General features: G+C 39.4%; 1 protein-coding gene across 1 annotated transcript in view; it reads left to right on the plus strand.

Moving 5' to 3' along the window:
• The window catches only part of CFAP95 (cilia and flagella associated protein 95), an 86,642-nt gene that overhangs the window by 6,897 nt on the left and 59,819 nt on the right, over nt 1–19,926 (plus strand). Inside the window, exon 2 of the mRNA XM_065908199.1 lies at nt 18,253–18,361. Coding sequence (XP_065764271.1) covers nt 18,253–18,361 — 109 coding nt within the window. The remainder of the gene's footprint in view (nt 1–18,252; nt 18,362–19,926) is intronic.

Below are 19,926 nucleotides of genomic sequence, written 5' to 3' on the forward strand. Positions count from 1 at the left end.
TGTTGGTTACTAGAGAAAAATTCAAACATGCCAATTAAAGGATTTTTCTATCTCTGAGTTTAAACAGTTTGTTTTAGATTAAAATAGTCTCTTTCATAACAGCGCCCACTCTTCTGAGTCCTACCTCCTCTACCCTCTCCTTTTCCTTGTGTTATCTGTGTGTGCATGAGGGACTGAAGTTATATGGTATTTTGGTGGTGGGGGAGTGAGTCTCCCAGACCTACATGTGGGTCTTTGTTCTTGCTCACCTCATCCTTTATCCAACTTCTGTGCTTGCCATTGGTGAATTTTTGACTAATCCACTTGGTTCATTGAAGACCTGAGGGATCTGCTTACAGACTCATTTCCATTTTGGCTCTTCTTAGCACTATAGATCCCCATGTCAAGCTCATCCTCCCCTGTCCCCTGACTTAGGCTGGTAGTAGCCACTGTGGTAGGGGTACCTCATCCCAGAACATAGTGGTCCTGTAGCTGGCCCACTGACTCTCAAAGTTTAAGAAATTTAGCCCTTTTATTTCTTAACAGCTGCTGACTTTCAATAAAAGCATCTGACCCAGGACTAAAGAGGGCTTCCCAGGTGGCTTAGTGGTAAAGAATCTCCCTGCCAAACAGGAGATGAAGGTTCGAGCCCTGGGTTGGGAAAGTCCCCTGGAGAAGGAAATGGCAACCCACTCCAGTATTCTTGCCTGGGAAATCCCATGTACAGAGGAGCCTGGTGGGCTACAGTCCATGGAGTCACAAAGAGTTGGACACAATTTAGCAAGTAAACAGCAGCAGCAGCAGGACTAAAGGAATTTATTGTTATTCAGAAGTTAATCACTAACACTTTATTTTTCTTTATATTCAAAACAGTCCTAGATCTTCCCAGTGCAAATGTGGATGCCTCTGATTTATTAGAACAAAGATTATTTTAGAGTTAAGCAAAGAAAAATGTAAAGGTTATTATTTGAAAATATAATCTCATTTTAAGTAAAAAAAGAAACAGCATATAATAAATTCTTTTGTTAAAAATATGTGTCCATATGCATTGGAAAGAGACTGAAAGATATTTACTATGCAACACAGATTATCTATTACTGGATGGTGGATTTATGGATTATTTGTCCTTTTCTTTTTTCCTATTTGCCACTTTTACATTTTCCATAATGAATGTATATTATTTTCATAGTAAGAATAAAGGGAAATTACTTTAAAAGATTTGATATCACTTTTACAGCTTTTCCCTTGGAGCAAACATTCTCTAAATGATCAGAATTTAAACACAATACTTCATCTCTTTCATAGTCTGAGTCATTCTTCATGGTTTATTATGAATCTTTTTAAAATATCTTTTTAATTGCCAGTTTATGTTGGATAAAAAGAATGATGCTATTCACATTCATTTAGTTTAACCACCCTTTCATTCTTGTCTGTGTTCTATAATGGTAGGTCCTACGCGATGGTTATTTTTAATCTTTGTGCTACATTCTTATTCCTCAACATACGCACATACCCACAAATGCTTTTGAATGTAGTAGTTTTGGGGAGGGAAACATCTTATTTTCTATTTTTCAGGATGATGCAGGACATTCTGCATCCTTTTGTCCTGACTGTATTTTTCTTTCAGTGCTATTCTCTCTTTGTGAAATCCCAACCAAATTCATTTTCTGAAAACCAGTGGTTATAAAATTGTACCTTTCCCTTTGTATGAGGTTTGCTTAATTTACCTGATGGCCAAAATAAAATGGTTTTACTTGCAAGATGAACCCTTGACCCGTAGGGCAGATATTATAGGGCAGGCATTTCCTTATGTGGGTACACTTGGATTAGAAAAGATCATTGCTGTATACAAGTACCTCTGCCTGAGCCAACTCCCTCCTGTTCTTGGGACCATCTCTCTCCTGGGCTGCAGGAGTCACCAGAGCCTCGTCAAATGCTGCTGCACTCTTCCTCACAGAGAGTCACATGTGCTTTTTCACCAGCTTTCTTTCCCTTACTGATAGTCCTTTTCTAGGTAAGGATGTGTAGGGTGTGAGGGAGGAGGTAAGAAGAAGGTGGGGCTTAGTGATATTTTGGTAAGGAGAGGTTCAATCTTATGGACCCCAGGATACCCAGGCTCAGGGATCAAGGTTGTCAATGGCACTAGAACCAGCACTGTTTGATAAACTTCTCTGAGTTGGCCTGAGAAGCCACCTCATCACTACTATTTTCTGTGTGTACTGATCAGACTTCTTTTGACTGCAGTTGACAAATACTCAGCTTGCACTAGCGGAAGGAAGGAAGAAAGTGAATTAGGACATGATGTTCATAGCATGGTTGATCACTAGATAAGAAGAAGGGCAGGTATGCAGCTCAGCCTCAGGAACAACAGATGTAAGGGATGCCACTGCCTCCGGGTCTTGCTTCACTTCTCCTCTCTCCTCTTTGTGTTACCCTCATCTTATCACTGAAGACTATGGGAAACATGACTGCTATGGTTCTGTAATTTATAACCTAGATCTTCAACCAACAAAAAGTTGGTTTTAAGATATTTTAAGTTCTGAATTTTAAAATTTCAGTTCAGATATCCATTACTGGGCCAAGTATCTGGAGTCATCTGACTGGTCAAGGTTAGGTAGAAAATGGCAGCTCACCAATAGCCATAGGGCACAATGGACATTACCAGGAGAAAGATGGAGTGCAAGGCTGATAATCCTATGTATGCTTAGCTGCTCATTCATATCTCCCTCTTTATGACCCCATAGACTGTAGCCTACCAGGCTCCTCTGTCCCTGGTTTTCTCCAGAGAAGAATACTGGAGTGGGTAGGCATTCTCCTCTCCAGAGGATATTCCCCACACACCTGAGTCAAACCTGAATCTCCTGCATTGCAAACAGATTCTTTACCATCTGAGCCACCAGGGAAGCCCAATAATCCCATAGATATCTACTATGTCCCATCCTATCTTGTAGATATTTATATGATATAATACTATATCCTATAGAGAGCTACTGTGGTGGAGAATGAATTCTAAATTGCAAATACCCAAATTTATAACACAAGTTTAAAATATAACCCATTTATATATTGATGTTAGTGGAGGTGATGGGATTTCAGTTGAGCTATTTCAAATCCTAAAAGATGATGCTGTGGAAGTGCTGCACTCAATATGCCAGCAAATTTGGAAAACTCAGCAGTGGCCACAGGACTGGAAAACTTCAGTTTTCACTCCAGTCCTTAAGAAAGGCGATGCCAAAGAATGTTCAGACTACTGCACATTGCACTCATCTCACATTCTAGCAAAGTAATACTCAAAATTCTCCAAGCCAGGCTTCAACAGTACATGAATCGTGAACTTCCAGATGTTCAAGCTGGGTTTAGAAAAGGCAGAAGAACCAGAGTTCAAATTGCCAACATCCACTGGATCACTGAAAAAGCAAGAGACTCCCAGAAAAGCATCTACTTCTGCTTTATTGACTATGCAAACGCCTTTTACAGTGCAGATCACAACAAACTGTGGAAAATTCTCCAAGAGATGGGAATACCAGACCACCTGACCTGCTTCCTGAGAAATCTGTATGCAGGTCAAGAAACAACAGTTAGAACTGGACATGGAACAACAGACTGGTTCCAAATTGGGAAAGGAGTATGTCAGTGCTGTATATTGTCACCCTGCTTATTTAACTTATATGCAGAGTACATCATGTGAAATGCTGGGCTGGATGAAGCACAAACTAGAATCAAGATTGCCAGGAGAAATATCAATAACCTCAGATACACAATGACATCACTCTTAAGGTAGAAAGTGAAAAGGAACCAAAGAGCCTCTTGATGAAAGTGAAAGAGGAGAGTGAAAATGTTGACTGAAAACTCAACATTCAGAAAACTAAGTCCTGTCACTTCATGGCAAATAGATGGGGAAACAATGAAAACACTGACAGACTTTTATTTTGGGGGGCTCCAAAATCACTGCAGATGGTGACTGCAGTCATGAAATTAAAAGATACTTGCTCCTTGGGAGAAAAGCTATGACCAACATAGACAGCATATTTAAAAGTAGAGACATTACTTTGTCAACAAAGGTCCATCTAGTTAAAGCTATGGTTTTTCCAGTAGTCATGTATGGATGTGAGAGTTGGACCATAAAGAAAGCTGAGCAGTGAAGAATTGATGCTTTTGAACTATGGTGTTGGAGAAGACTCTTGAGAGTCCCTTGGACTGCAAGGAGATCAAACCAGTCAATCCAAAAGGAAATCAGTCCTGAATATTCATTGGAAAGACTGATGGTGAAGCTGAAACTCCAGTACTTTGGCCACCTGATGTGAAGAACTGACTCATTGGAAAAGACCCATATGATGGAAAAGATTGAAGGCAGGAGAGAAGGGGATAACAGAGAATGAGATGGTTGGATGGCATCACCAACTCAATGGGCATAAATTTGGGCAAGCTCTGGGGGGTGGTAATGGACAGGAAAGCCTGGCGTGCTACAGTCCATGGGGTTGCAAAGAGTCGGACATGACTGAGCGACTGAAGAGAACCGAATATATTGATGATTTCCTATATTAGCTATTATTTTGACTTTAAGCTTCCCCACTCACCCACCCAACTGGCACCCACGCATGCAGTTTTCAAAAATTGACCTTAGGGACTTTCCTGGTGGTCCAGTGGTTAAGAATCTGCCTGCCAATGCAAGCGACATGGGTTTGATCCCTGGTCTAGGAAGATCACACACACTGTTAAGCAACTAAGCCTGTGTGCCACTACTACTGAGCCAGCTCACTAGAGGCCAGGAGCTGCAACTACTGAAGCCCACGTGCCTAAAGCCCATGCTTCACAACAAAAGTAACCACCACAATGAGAAGCCTGAGAACCTCAAGGAAGAGGAGCCCCTGCTCCTCGAAACTGGGGTAAGCCTGGACACAGCAATAAAGTAATAAAGACCCAGCACAGCCAAAGATAAATTTAAAAAGCCAACTGAATCTTTAAAAAAATAATTTAAAAAAATTGACCTTAGATATCACAGATAGAAAATAGAAATCTTGTGTAGAGATTTGGTGAACAAAAGATTTTGTGGTGTTTTGAAAAGTTTCTGAATAAATCTGAGTATTATATTACTGTTTTGATAGACACATCTTCTATTACTGTTTATAATATTTAATTTTGAAATACAATTACATTTTAATTAATATTAGTCACACTAAGTGTTTTCTTTATTTTGATCACACTAAGTTTTGATGCATTAACAAAGGTAATGAATTGGCAGAAAAATTATGTTTCTTTGTTGAGATGTTAGATCCCCAATCAGATTGTTCCAGGTTCAATCAAATGGAAGAATTAATATAATTTCATTTATTTATTGCAAAGAATTTGGCTTCCTTTTATAGAAAGTGGTAGGAAGAATATTTTGAAATTAAAATGTATGAATCACTTGTCACAATTTTTAGAACACTTGGGAAAACACTAAACTGTTTAGCCAGGACCCAGAAGCATGAGATGGGCTTTTGAAAACATAAAGCGAAATACCAAATAACCCCTACTCCCTCCAAAAAAACCAAACAATGTTTTTTTCTAAATAAAGAGCTCTCTTATGAATGGCATCTACTGGGTTTGGGATTTGACAGTGAATAAGACATTCTCCCTGGCCCTAGGAGGTCAAGATTACTGTGAGACAGTAATAAGACCTATAATAAATCACATTACCCTCAGAGGGGTCTTGCTGGGCAATTACTATGTACTGTAATACTTGCTAGGATGGGAGTAAGCAGAGTGCTCTGGAGACATCTAAGAGGAGCACTTAGGCCTATTGAACCAGGGAAAGTTTTCTAGAACACGTTGTCCTAGCTCCTAGGAGTCACATGGATAAATAAAGATGGCCCATTAGTTTTAGTTTTCAAAGTGAGGGAATTATTGGTGCTTCCTCTACAGTGTTTGAAAAAATGTGTACATTTTTACATCAGTTAATTTCAGTTGCTCACTTGTATCCGACTCTGGGACCCATGGACTGCAGCACGCCAGGCTTCCCTATCCAGGCTTCCCAACTCTTGGAGTTTGCTCACTTATGTCCATTGAGTCGGTGATGCCATCCAATCATCTCATTCTCTGTCATCCCCTTCTCCTCCTGCCTTCAATCTTTTCCAGCATCTGGGTCTTTTCCAATGAGTCAGTTCTTTACATCAGGTGGCCAAAGTATTGGAGTTTCAGCTTCAGCATCAGTCCTTCCAAAGAATGTTCAGGATTGACTGAATCAAACCTTTTGAATTGACTGGTTTGATCTCCTTGCAGTCCAAGGGACTCTCAAGAGTCTTCTCCAACACCATAGTTCAAAACCATCAGTTCTTTGGCACTCAGCTTTCTTTATGGTCCAACTCTCACATCCATACATGACTACTGGAAAAACCATAGCCTTGACCAGACAGACCTTTGGAGGCAAAGTAATGTCTTTGCTTTTGAATATGCTGTCTATGTTGGTCATAGCTTTTCTCCCAAGGAGCAAGTGTCTTTTAATTTCATGGCTGCAGTCACCATCTGCAATGATTTTGGAGCCCCCCCAAATAAAAGTCTGTCACTGTTTTCATTGTTTCCCCATCTATTTGCCATGAAGTGACAGGACTGGATACCATGATCTTAGTTTTCTGAATGTTGAGTTTTCAATCAACATTTTCACTCTCCTCTTTCACTTTCATCAAGAGGCTCTTTATTAGTTCCTTTTTACTTTCTGCTTTAAGAGTGATGTCATTGTGTATCTGAGATTATTGATATTTCTCCTGGCAATCTTGATTCCAGCTTGTGCTTCATCCAGCCCAGCATGTCACATAATGTATTCTGCATATAAGATAAATAAGCAGGGTGACAATATACAGCACTGACATACTCCTTTCCCAATTTGGAACCAGTCTGTTGTTCCATGTCCAGTTCTAACTGTTGTTTCTTGACCTGCATATAGATTTCTCAGGAAGCAGGTCAGGTGGTCTGGTATTCCCATCTCTTGGAGAATTTTCCACAGTGTTGTGATCCACACAGTCAAAGTCTTTCACATAGTCAATAAAGCAGAAGTAGATGCTTTTCTGGGAGTCTCTTGCTTTTTCAGTGATCCAGTGGATGTTGGCAATTTGAACTCTGGTTCTTCTGCCTTTTCTAAACCCAGCTTGAACATCTGGAAGTTCATGATTCATGTACTGTTGAAGCCTGGCTTGGAGAATTTTGAGCATTACTTTGCTAGCCTGTGCAATGAGTGCAATTGTGTGGTAGTTTAAACATTCTTTGGCATTGCCTTTTTTTGGGATTGGAATGAAAAGTGATATTTTCCAGTCCTGTGGCCACTGCTGAGTTTTCCAAAGTTGCTGGCATATTGAGTGCAACACTTTAACCTATTATCTTTCAGGATTTGAAACAGTTCAACTGGAATTCCATCACCTCCACTAGCTTTGTTTGTAGCGATGCATCCTCAGGTCCACTTGGCTTTGAATTCCAGGACGTGTGGGTCTAGATGAGTGACCACACCTTCATGGTTATCTGGGTCATGAAGATCTTTTTTGTATAGTTCTTCTGTGTATTCTTGCCAGCTCTACTTCATATCTTCTGCTTCTGTTAGGTCCATACCATTTCTGTCCTTTATTCAGTCCGTCTTTGCATGAAATGTTTCCTTGGTATCTCTAATTTTCTGGAAGAGATCTCTAGTCTTTCCCATTCTACTTTTTCCCTCTATTTCTTTGCAGTGACCACTGAGGAAGGCTTTCTTATCTCTCCTTGCTATTCTTTGGAACTCTGCATTCAAATGAATATATCTTTCTTTTTCTCCTTTGCCTTTAGCTTCTCTACTTTTCACAGCTATTTGTAAGGCCTCCTCAGACAGCTATTTTACCTTTTTTCATTTCTTTTTCTTGGGGATGATCTTGATCTCTGCCTCCTGTACAATGTCAGAAATCTCCGTCCATAGTTCTTTAGACACTCTATCAGATCTAATCCCTTGAATCTATTTGTCACTTCCACTGTATAACCGTAAGGGATTTGATTTAGGTCGTACCTGAATGGTCTAGTGGTTTTCCCTACTTTCTTCAATTTAAGTCTGAACTTGACAATAAGGAGTTCATGATCTGAGCCACAGTCAGCTCCCAGTCTTGTTTCTGCTGACTGTATAGAGCTTCTCCATCTTTGGCTGCAAAGAATATAATCAATCTGATTTCAGTATTGACCATCTGGTGATGTCCATGTGTAGTCCTCTCCTGTGTTGTTGGAAGAGTGTGTTTACTATGACCAGTACATTCTCTTGGCAAATCTCTTTTAGCCTTTGCCCTGCTTCATTCTGTACTCCAAGTCCAAATTTGCCTGTTACTCCAGGTCCAATCTGGTGATAACAAACAGCTCCTACAATCTCAGTGGTTTAACACGTAAAGGTGTATTTCCTGATACACAAAGGTTTCTTTAGGTTTCTGGTGAAGTTTTGGCATTCCTCCACAGAGATCCTCTGGGATTAAGGCTGATTGAGGCTCCATCATCTAGAAAGTCTTTTGCTTTGGCAGGGAAAAAAAGATTTGAGAATTCTACAGGAGAAATGACAGGTATCATTTCTGCTCATTTTTATTTTATTAGCCAGAGTTTGTCAAATGAACCTCACTAACTGCAAAGGAGCTGGGTATTTTAATTGCCTATATTTCCAGTAAAAAGGAGAAATTGTATTGGCAGCCATAATGTCTATCACATATGGAAGACTTCTTTGTAAAACTCCCATCCTAGGTGGGCTCCAGGGCTAGACTTTAGTACCTTCAGCCTGAAGCCGTTGCCCCTGTGCCTATTAACAAATGTCCCAAGGGCATCAGCAGGTTTGGTGTTTTAAAATTCTATTTATCCCTTTTGTTACAGGCTTTCATCCAAAAACTGGCCTTTAAATTCCCCACTGGATTATCATCTCTTACATACTTTCAATGTGCTGGAATTTAAAATACACACACACACCCATACACACATATGTATATATATATATATTTATTTATCTAGCATTTTCCATTGTTTTCAGTGAAAGAGTTTATCTGCAAAACTATGGGAATGTAGTCTGGCTGGTGCTCTCAGAGTTTCTACTTCTCGGCAATCTCTCTACTGAGATTATTGGCTCAGTCTCTGCTTCTTTCACTTGTCTTCAACTGGATCTTGGCTGCTTAAAGTAGCCCTTATACATGATGTAATCTAGGGATTATCACTTCACCATAAATTAGTTTTAATATTTCCATTTCCTTTGCTGCTTTTGAATGATTTTTAGGAAGAAATGGAAAAAGTGTTCATTTGTGTAGCTATGTTCATAAAGGAAGACTGTTTTAGCTATAGATACTATTTATGAAGAAAGACTTTTTCATTTGTTTCAATGTGAATAGAATGAATTGCTTTGAAACTAAAGATCCTTGTATTATCTACTCTATACTTTGCTCATGGATTCGTAGAAGTGTGCATTAACATGGTCCTTAAGCTCACATAATATAATAATTTCATGTTGCATGTTCATGCTCAGTCACTTCAGTCATGTCAGATTCTGTGGCCTTATGGACTGTAGCCCACCAGTCTCCTCTGTCCAAGGGATTCTCCAGGCAAGAATACTGGAGTGGGTCATCATGCCTGCCTCCACAGGCTCTTCCCAACCCAGATACCGAGCCGTGTCTCTTGTGTCTCTTGTCTTGGCAGGCATATTGTTTACCAACAGGGTCATCTGGGAAGCTCCATTTTATGCTACTCTACAGCAATTAATTCAAATTATTCAAGCCAATAATATTAAGACTGTAGGGATAGGAGTTTATGCAGGTAATCAGGCATTTGTTTCTAGTTTGCAGGGGCCAAACTAGTCTTCATGCCAATTCATGCCAGTATAATTTTTTTGGTTAATAGTAATTTTGGATAACAGCTTTTTTTTTTGGATAACAGTAATTTTTTTGGATAGCAGTAATTACCAATTTATAATACACCTTAAAGACTCAGTCTCTTTTTAGTCTTACTATTCCACCACTCTAAGTGTCTTTGGCCAGCCAACATAAGCTGTTTCTGGAGGGGAGATCAAAGGAACCATAAGAAGTATCCTCGAATCTGAAGATAATTGAGATCCAGTAGTCAAAAAGCATCAGTTAATAAAATGTCCCAATCCTTTTCACTCCTGTCAGTGTACCTAGGACCTGATTTCCCGCTAACAGCATCCCAGGTGGGATAATCAATTGTAGTGTCACTCCAGTTAATCCATGTTCCTCCACCTCTTTTCAAAGTCATATTGAAGGAGGAAACAGAACAGGCTCCATCTTGAAAGCAGGACTCCATCTTGGGTCAGACTGTGGATTTTGAGCTATATGCTCAGTATCTATGGAAACGACATACCAACTGGAAAACCAGACCCCCTGGATGGAAGAGCCCCAGGGCTCGTACCTAGACTCTCCATTGCCTAAAAGAATACCCTAAGTATCTATATAACTGAATAGAGTAATAAATTCTATTATGCTTATTGGGGTATGACCACAGGCCTATTGGTAATTGTCCACTGTTAACTACCTAGGCTTAAGGCATTTGAATCCCGGGTTAACTTTGTATCTTTCTTTTCCTTTGTTCAGACTAGTTTCAGAGAATTTGGGAAGGTGAGTTTGAGCTCGTACACTTAGGGTATATAAGGTTTTCACAAAAACTGGTTGGGATCCTTGGCTAAGAGGAGACTCTGCCTTGGGCTCGCTGGTGTAATAAACTTCACTCCATTATCTGCATTGCCTTCAGAGTGAGTTTGTTTCCCAGAACGTGTGGCTACAACAATATATTTGGCAGTTAATTATACTGACAGCATTTAACATTTCAACTGTTAAGATAGACAGTCTCCCGTGCTGTATTCCTTTTGTTTATTTCCTATATTCTCCATGGGGCTTCCTGTTTCTAAAATTTCTTATAAAAAATTTCACAATAATAATGGGTCTTATTTACATGCCATTCAATATATGCTGAGTGAGGAAAATGACCTCACTTACCTGTCTCCGTCAAATATTTTTCTTTTGAGTGCAGTTTTTAGGTTTCAGATTCTGTGGTTTCATAGTTATAAATACATGAATCACACAAGGCCTGAGACACATTGAAAAACAAAGTCCCTCTTCATAAGTCTGAAATGTCACCATTTCTCCCAAGGACATAAAATTTTCTTTATGACTCTTGCAAATATGTCTAAAAGTCTTCATTTGTCAGTTTGATAAATGTGTCACCAAATAACACTACCCTGGCATATAAATCATTTGCCTGTGAAATCTTTAAAGAGGGTTGTCAAGTATTTCTTTGTAGTCTGTGATCCTACTAGTTTTAATGCTTCTAATGTGCCAGAAAATATAGCTGAGTCTCTGGGGTAATTTTCTTGTAAAGTCCTAGATAGCAGTTAATTATAAAACCTAATAGAAAAGGTATCTTTCTCATTTGGCTCAGATATACATCAGAAATACAATAGCTGACAGCGTAGTTGTGAACTACATTAATAGTTCTAAAATTTGAAATTAATGTATTCTCCCATCTAGAGTCAACATTTTTAACATCTTTGAAATTCATGAAGAAAATGTGTTTCTTGTCAAGGAACCAGAAACCAGAATTCAGCTTGGATTTTCATTGTCAGATATTGCTCAGGTTCACACCCCCTTTGCAATCAGTGTTATGCCTATGTATGCTGAGACTTTTCCTGTTCAGCATGCAGATTTATAATTCCTCTGGAGACAAGTTTTTTTGAAAAGAACTAGCATCTCTATATGCATAATCACTCCTTTTTTATGTGCATTTTTGTTGAGTGAGCTGGGATGCTCTTTATTTTTATGGACATGCTTGAAAGCCTTTGCTTTCAGCATTTATATTAAGGTGACAGGAACAAAATGTAAGAAATTCAATCAATCATTTAAGATTTAATGAGCATTTACAACATGTAAGTCTTTAGGCACTGAGATCACAAAAATGAGTGGAAAAAAAAATGATCCCTGCGTCTAAGATGTTCTTAGTCTAATGAAAAGGAAGATTCATTAATGGACAATTATTTTAAAACGTGAAAGGTGGAGAAGTGATAAAGGTAATGGTCTCTTTGCACACCCCCACTGCGCTGCCCTCACTTAATCGTGAGACCACAGAAAAAACCTTAGGGAGTAACTTGGTCTCCTCTCCTGCAAGAAGAATCCTGTGATCTAACCCAACCTTGTTCTTTTCTGAGAGCTGGACCACTATGGCTTAGGGCAGCCTCAGAGGATCTTCACATCCTTGCCCAAGTATGTTCTGGAGTTGAGTTTGTTTAGTCCTGTAACTCAGTTGGGAATTTATATGTGTTTAGTCAAGTGGGGCTTGCAAATTTGATTAGAAGTGAAATCATCCAGCACTTATGGTAGGAAACCCAAGCTTCCAAAGGACCCCAGAAACAAATCCAGAAAGTGTTTTTCACGAAATTTTACTTGGGACTCTGTTAGACTGGAGGAGACAGGAAATACAGGATCTAGAGCATTCAGGTAATTGTAGGATTGGTAGTAGAGTATTTTCTACAATGGAACCTACTTGTACTGTCTTTGCCTTACTAGATTCAATTGACCTTAATCCTCTCTGAATCAGTCCAAGTGGCATTTTTGACATCAGAGTCATCACTCCAAGTTCCTTTTTATACAGTTGGCAGCTCGGATCCTGTCTTGTCAGCCCTTTGCTCGTTTGTAATTCTGTTCATGTTCATACTGTTTCTCCCACAGTAGGGTAGAGAAAGCAAATTTCCTCTCTTGTAATTAAGGATGTCTTACGTAAAGATTTCTCATATAAAAAAATAGCCACAGCTTAGCTCTGGGCTTGACAGAGGAGAAGCAAGGCTGATTGACAAAGAAGATTCTGGCCCTGCTGGCAGGGGGTCAGGAGGTCCTAGAAGCGCCCCTTCCAGCAAGAATGTCAGTCTGTATCTGCACACCTGACATCAAAAACGCAGCTCTTCCTTCAGTGAACAACACGGAATACCTGCATCAAGCTGCTTTAGCCTTGAACTGACTCCTGCTGTCAAATGCCTGTCTGGAGAAAACGAACATCTGCAGATCCAGTCTGTAGACTAGACCAGGGCTGGTCAATAATGACCTTTATACTAATCCAAGGTGATGTGCAAACTATAAAGACAGTGTAGCAAGTTTTTCACATAGCTAAATTTATTCAATTTAAAGGATTTTAAGATTGATTTTACTTATCTTTGGTGTTGGAAGTCTTCTTATTAAAGGTGATGGATCCTATTTTATTTTTAACGTTCCTGTTAAGAGAAAGTGTTGGCAATTTTATGTTGGTCTTACAAATCTGGGGGTAAAGTTTTGCTGCTCAGTGAAATGCTGAGGTTTGGGGACCACTGACCTTATGGCAGTAAGTGAAGAAGAACTAAAGAGCCTCTTGATGAAAGTGAAAGAGGAGAGTGAAAAAGTTGACTTAGAACTCAACATTCAGAAAACTAAGATCATGGCATTTGGTCCCATGACCTCGTGGCAAATAGATGGGGAAACAGTGGAAACAGTGACAGACGTTATTTTTGGGGGGCTCCAAAATCACTGCAGATGGTGACTGCAGCAGTGAAATTAAAAGGCGCTTGCTCCTTGGAAGAAAAGCTAAGACCAACCTAGGCCGCATATTAAAAAGCAGAGACATTACTTTGCCCACAAAGTTCCGTCTAGTCAAAGCTATGGTTTTTCCAGTAGTCATGTATGGATGTGAGAGTTGGACTGAAGGCTGTGTGCTGAAGAATTGACGCTTTTGAATTGTGATGTTGGAGAAGACTCTTGAGAGTCCCTTGGACTGCAAGGAGACCTAACTAGTCCATCTTAATGGAAATCAGTCCTGAATATTCATTGGAAGGACTATTGCTAAAGCTGAAACTCCAATACTTTGGCCACCTGTTGCGAAGAACTAACTCATTGGAAAAGACCCTGATGCTGGGAAAGATTGAAGGCAGGAGGAGAAGGGGATGACAGAGGATGAAATGGCTGGATGGCATCACCAACTAAATGAACATGAGTTTGAGTAAACTCCGGAAGTTGGCGATAGACAGGGAAACCTGGCGTGCTGCAGTTCATGGGGTCGCAAAGAGTCGGACATGACCGAGTGACTGAACTGACTGATTTAAGAATCTGGTATACAGTCATTCTCTAGCTCTTTCTCAGCCTTGGTACTTTTGACACTTTGAATCAGATAGTACTTTATTGTGGGGGCTGTCCTGTGCACCATAGGATATTTAGCGGAGCATTGCTAGCCTCTTTCCACTAAATGCCAATAGCAAACCACTCCACCCAGATGCAACAACTAAAAATGTCTCAGGGTGGGTTGTAATGGTATAGGTGGGGACTATGATCAAAAAGCTTGAAAGTTACTGTTCTACAGACATTGTAAATTTTATTTCATTATATTCATTATTTTCTCATAAAGAATTTTTATTGCAATAAATGAGAAGTCATGACAACCATAAATAAATTCAGGTAGCAGGCAAAATAAGGCAATATGAGTATATGTATATGTATAGACATATGTATGTCTATGTATATAATACTTTGATTATGCATATATATGTATTACAAAGATGCTATAAAGCTTAATTGATATTGACAAAGTATTTAAAAATCCCCAATGAGGCATATTATAGATAGATATAATATTATTACCCATAATAACATTTGCATTTTTATGTCACTTTTCCCTTTAGACTCTCATTCAATTGATTTATGTCCTTAGTGTATGATTCCCAGTTCATCTTGGGGAAACTGAGGCACAAATCAATATTCAACTGACATGATAAAAGCAGGAAATAATTAGATCTCCCATATCCTTTATAATACCCTAATCATTTTTACTGTTATATGTGGCAAATAAGCCCCTAAGTATACATTTAGTATTATAATAAGTATATTTTTATTGTTTATTTTACATTTTGCATATTTTATATTTTGCATTTTTGAACACATATTTATTTTTGCTGGGTTGGCAGCATCTAGGAAATAGGGGCAGGTCTTCAGTTTTGTGTTTCTCAGAACCTGCTGGCTCTGGGCACATCATGTGTGGGCAACCAGCAGATTTTATGGAATGCCAATTGCATTATCTTAGTCCTCCAAAGTTTCATTATAGACTGATGTTTTAATGCTGGGCTTTTGATTGTTGTCTGAGATTATGGTAAGAAAAGGAATGTGTCTGTATTTTTGGTAATAATCTAGTTATAATACAACTTAAAATACATGGCGGGATAATCAAGGCTGCATTCTGATTTTCATGGACACTATCTTTGCCTTCGTGGGTCCCATCCTCCATTAAAAAAAAGGTTTTAAATGATAATTTATGATTGCTTTGGTATAAAGATGTATATTGTTCAAGCTTGATTACATTCTTTTTTACTGATTTAAAAGTGATTAAAACACTTTTCTCAGCCCCTAAAAGTTTCACAGACCCTGGACACTGGGCCTGTGTGTGTGTGTGCTCAGTCACTCATTCATGTCCAACTCTCTGTGGCCCCATGGACTGTAGCCCGCCAGGCTTCTCTTTCCATGGGGTTTTCCAGGCAAGAATACTGGAGTGGGTGGCCATTCCCTACTCCAGAGGATCTTCCCATCCCAGGGATCCTATAGTGCCTAAGAAAGAGATGGGCCCTGGAGATAATACATTGAAATATTACTTGGTGTTTTGACCTTTCATTCCTGTGTTCCTAGGGGAGGTATCCTGGTTTTATTGCCTCGGGGAAGAATGACCCAACAGGCACCAAAAGAGCCAAATTCTTGGCTTTGAGGTTCAAAACCTTAGGTCTTGAGATGGCACCGCAGATTTGGAAGAATAGATGAAGAGCTGGGGTATTCTGTCCCTTAGTAGATGAAGAGTTCATGCACTGAAGAGGCCAGAGAAGTTGAGAATATGTGGATTTGTCTGGGATCCCAAACTTGGATTAAAACTTTGAAAATCCTAGAGTAAATGGCACCTATCACTGCCTAATCATTTATTGCCAGGGTAATGTTTCCAGAGCTGTTGGTGTGTGGGGCTCTGATGTGTCTCCCAAACCCAGTGTGGTACGGCCAGGCAAACAATTCAGGGATGGCATCTGGGTTTCTAGGAACCCTGGTTGGAGCAGAACACAAAAAGGTTTTTGGTGGTTTGGATAGTGGCACGCTTCTGGCAAAGTGCCAGTCGGTGTAGACTGTGTGGCAGGACCAGGTGGGCAGAGCAGAGCTCTTCATGGATCCGTAATGGAAGAACATTGGAGAATGAGGATGTTTCCACGGGTTCCAGCAAGGAGATATGATGCCAATAAAGATGGGTTCTTGGCATTGTGGTACCACACAAACTCTTTACAGTTGGAAGAGAACCAATATTGACCAAGATTAGGTTTTTTTCACCTGAAATTATGAGCACTTGGAAAAGAAATTAAGTACAATAATGCAAAAGTTAAATTACAAATTTTTTACCTCAGAATTTTTTGAAGCCAGATTAGTATTCACTATACGTAGGTTTATATGGGTTCTTTATATTATTTGCAGGACCTTCCACCTTTAATTTTTTTTCCTTTTGACTCTTCTAAAAATCTTAAAATGTACTGGTATAATTTCTGTCCTCATTTTACACATATGAAAATAAGGGCACAGAAAAATTAAGTGACTTCCCCAAGGTCACACAGCTAGCACTTTGCTGAGCAATGACTCAAGCCCATGACCCCATTCACTCTACCATTCCTGGTTTTTTTTTTTTTTAATTAATTAATTTATTTTTGTCTGTGCTGGATCTTCACTGCTGTGCACGGGCTTTCGCTAGTTGCAGTGAGCCAAGACTACTCTTCAGCTGTGGCGCACAAGCTTCTCATCACGGGCTTCTCTTGTGGAGCATGAGCTCTAGAGTGCCCGGGCTTCAGTAGCTATGGTGCACAGGCTCAGCTGCCCTGCAGCATGTGGGATCCTAGTTCCTAGACCTGGGATAGAACCCATGTCCTCTGTATCGGCAGGCAGATTCTTAACCACTGGACCACCAGGGAAATCCCCAACTCCTGATTCTTAATGTCCAATATTCCCCTAAAGAACTTCAGTAAGAGGTTTCTCTCAGGCTCTCAAAAAATGGTATTGGTACCAAAATGCTCTTAGTGTTTTGCAGTTAATGCTCAGATGTGAGGAGGGCTGAGGGCTCATGCTGGAGCTCTGCTAACCTGCCCTGGACTCCCTCTCTGCTGTGTTCTATGCAGAGCTCTGCTTCCATGAGTAGTGGTGGGGCAGTAAGGGTATAAGCTGAATGCAGTGCAGGGCCCCAGCGCCAATGCGGTGGGGTGAGGTGGGGTGGTCAGGTCCTAGGCTGGGTGCCCCACCCAGGTTAGTTCATGCTGTTCTGCTTCTACAGTCCTGTGCCCACACTTAACGACACTGTAGGTTTTTCTTGTTTAATTGCCCATCCCTTTCCAGACTATGAGCAACCGAAGGCAGGAATTACACCACACTTTCTCCCCATTTGTATCTCCTGCACCTAACAGAATGCCTGGCTTGTAATAGGTATTTAAAATATTTCCTGAATGAATGAGCAGATAGGTGGATGGATGGATAATAAGTTCCAGGGTACCTCCATGTCCCTCACATAATCCTAGTTCCATATCTCTTGATAAAAAAGCCAGCCTCTTTTGATGGGTGTTTGGGTTCAGTTTCCTTTATCTCACCTGAGAAAGCTTTGTGAAAATAGCTCCTTCTGTTGTGGGTCACATCACCTCCTCTTTCCTTCCTTATCCCCAGACGTTTCCTTTATTATTATTTTCAAACTCTGTTTTAGTCAAAATGTTCAGAATACGTTTCCTCTTTCATCTACATATTTTAAGAACTGTTATGTTTAGCTGTTAATTTCCTTTACACCCTCTTTAGAAGCAGGGACCACATGTTATAAATCCATATGAGTAAATATTTTACTATCTCTTGTTTTGAAAAGAATTGTAATTAAAACTCATGGTAGAACAATTTCCAAAGTGGTAAGTTGCCTCTCTAAGATATTACCATGTCTTGTTTTAATTCTTACTTTCAGTAACTAATTTACATTATTAAATAAGATTCACTTCACTGGAGTCACTGAATAATCACTGTGTTGGAAAAGTATTGTTTTATATCATTAATTTTATCACACATGCTAAATTGTTTTTAGGGAGTAGCCTCAGTATTACCTGAAAAGAGATGGGCAATAAATGTCCCAAATCCAGTAAATTTATCATTAGAAAAATATCAGAAATATAGTAAGCTTTCATTGCATTATTTTTAAAATATTTAAATGCAATACATGATAAATAAACTTTGTCCTTTAACAGATTCTAATTTTCTTCTTAAGGCACCGTGACAGAGAAACTTATCCCAAAGATTATGATATAGAGGGTCCTGAAGAAGTGAAAAAACTATGTAATTCAACATATTGTCGACTTGGAACCAGTGAACCCCTTGTAAGTAGTAACCACTAATTTCTCTAAGCCCAAATCTTCCTCCTAGTGAAACATGAAAAAGTAGAGGGAGGAGCATTTTCTCAGGGCTCCTCTTAGTTGTGTTAGTTACTTAGGCACGTGGCTTAGCCCCTGTTTGCCTCAGTGACCTTACCTGTAAGGTGGGAGCACTTCATAAGGTTACTGGGTAAATAAAGCAAATAAAGTGCTTAACTCAGTGCCTGGCACATAGCGAATGCTCAAGAAATTCTTACTGCTGTTGTGATACCTTGCTAGATGTCTCCTCTAAACTTCATCATCACCCTGTGAAGTAGGTATTATTATTGCTATTTTACAAGTGCAGAGGAACTCCTAGATATTAAATGACTTACTCAAAGTCACCGAGCCAGGGAGTGAAAGAGTGAGAGTTTGAACCCATTTCTTTGATTTCATATCTTTTGTACTTAAGGTGACAGAGTTGTAAGTAATTTAAACATGCTATTATTTCCTATAACATTTGTACAACCAAGTTACTAAAGGAGGATTCATTGCATAAGTACTTCCTGTTTGAATTGTTGTGGATGGATTACTCCATGGCTATTTAGGTGTTTTTTTTCCCCCTTTCTTTCTTTAAAAGATAATTTTATTTATTTATTTATTGGCTGTGCTGGGTATTTTTTTTCCTATTTTATTTTTAACTTATTTTTTTATTGAAGGATAATTGCTTTACAGAATTTTTTCTGTAAAGCTGAGGTTTTCTGTCAAACCTCAGCATGAATCAGCCATAGGAATACATATGTCCCCTCCCTTTTGAATCTCCCTCCCATCTCCCTCCCCATCCCACTCCTCTAGGTTGATACAGAGCCCTGTTTGAGTTTCCTGAGCCATATATCAAGTTTCCTGTTGGCTATCTATTTTATATGTGGTAATGTAAGTTTCCATGTTACTCTTTCCATACATTTCACCCTCTCCTCCCCTCTCCCCATGTCCATAAATCTATTCTCTATGTCTGTTTCTACATTCCTGCTCTGTAAATAAATTCTTCAGAATCATTTTTCTAGATTCCGTATATGTGCGTTAGAATACAATATTTATCTTTCTCTTTCTGACTCACTTCACTCTGTATAATAGGTTCCAGGTTCATCGACCTCATCAGAACTGATTCAAATGCATTCCTTTTTATGGCTGAGTAATATTGCATTGTGTATATGTACCACAACTTCTTTATCCGTTCATCTGTCATTGGGCATCTAGGTTGCCTCCATATTCTAGCTATTGTAAATAGTGCTACAATGAACAATGGGATACATGTGTCTTTTTCCACCCTGGTTTCCTTGGGTATATGCCTAGGAGTGGGGTTGCTGGGTCATATGGTGGTTTTATTCATAGTTTTTTTAAGGAATTTCCATACTGTCTTCCATAGTGTCTGTATCAATTTACATTCCCACCAACATTGCAAGAGCATTCCCTTTTCTCCACACCCTCTCCAGCATTTATTGTTTGTAGACTTTTTGATGATGGCCATTCTGACTGATGTGAGGTGATATCTCATTGTGGTTTTGATTTGCATTTCTCTAATAATGAGTGAT

Source organism: Muntiacus reevesi, chromosome 17, assembly GCF_963930625.1.
Source record: "Muntiacus reevesi chromosome 17, mMunRee1.1, whole genome shotgun sequence".
In the NCBI taxonomy this organism is placed as follows: domain Eukaryota; kingdom Metazoa; phylum Chordata; class Mammalia; order Artiodactyla; family Cervidae; genus Muntiacus; species Muntiacus reevesi.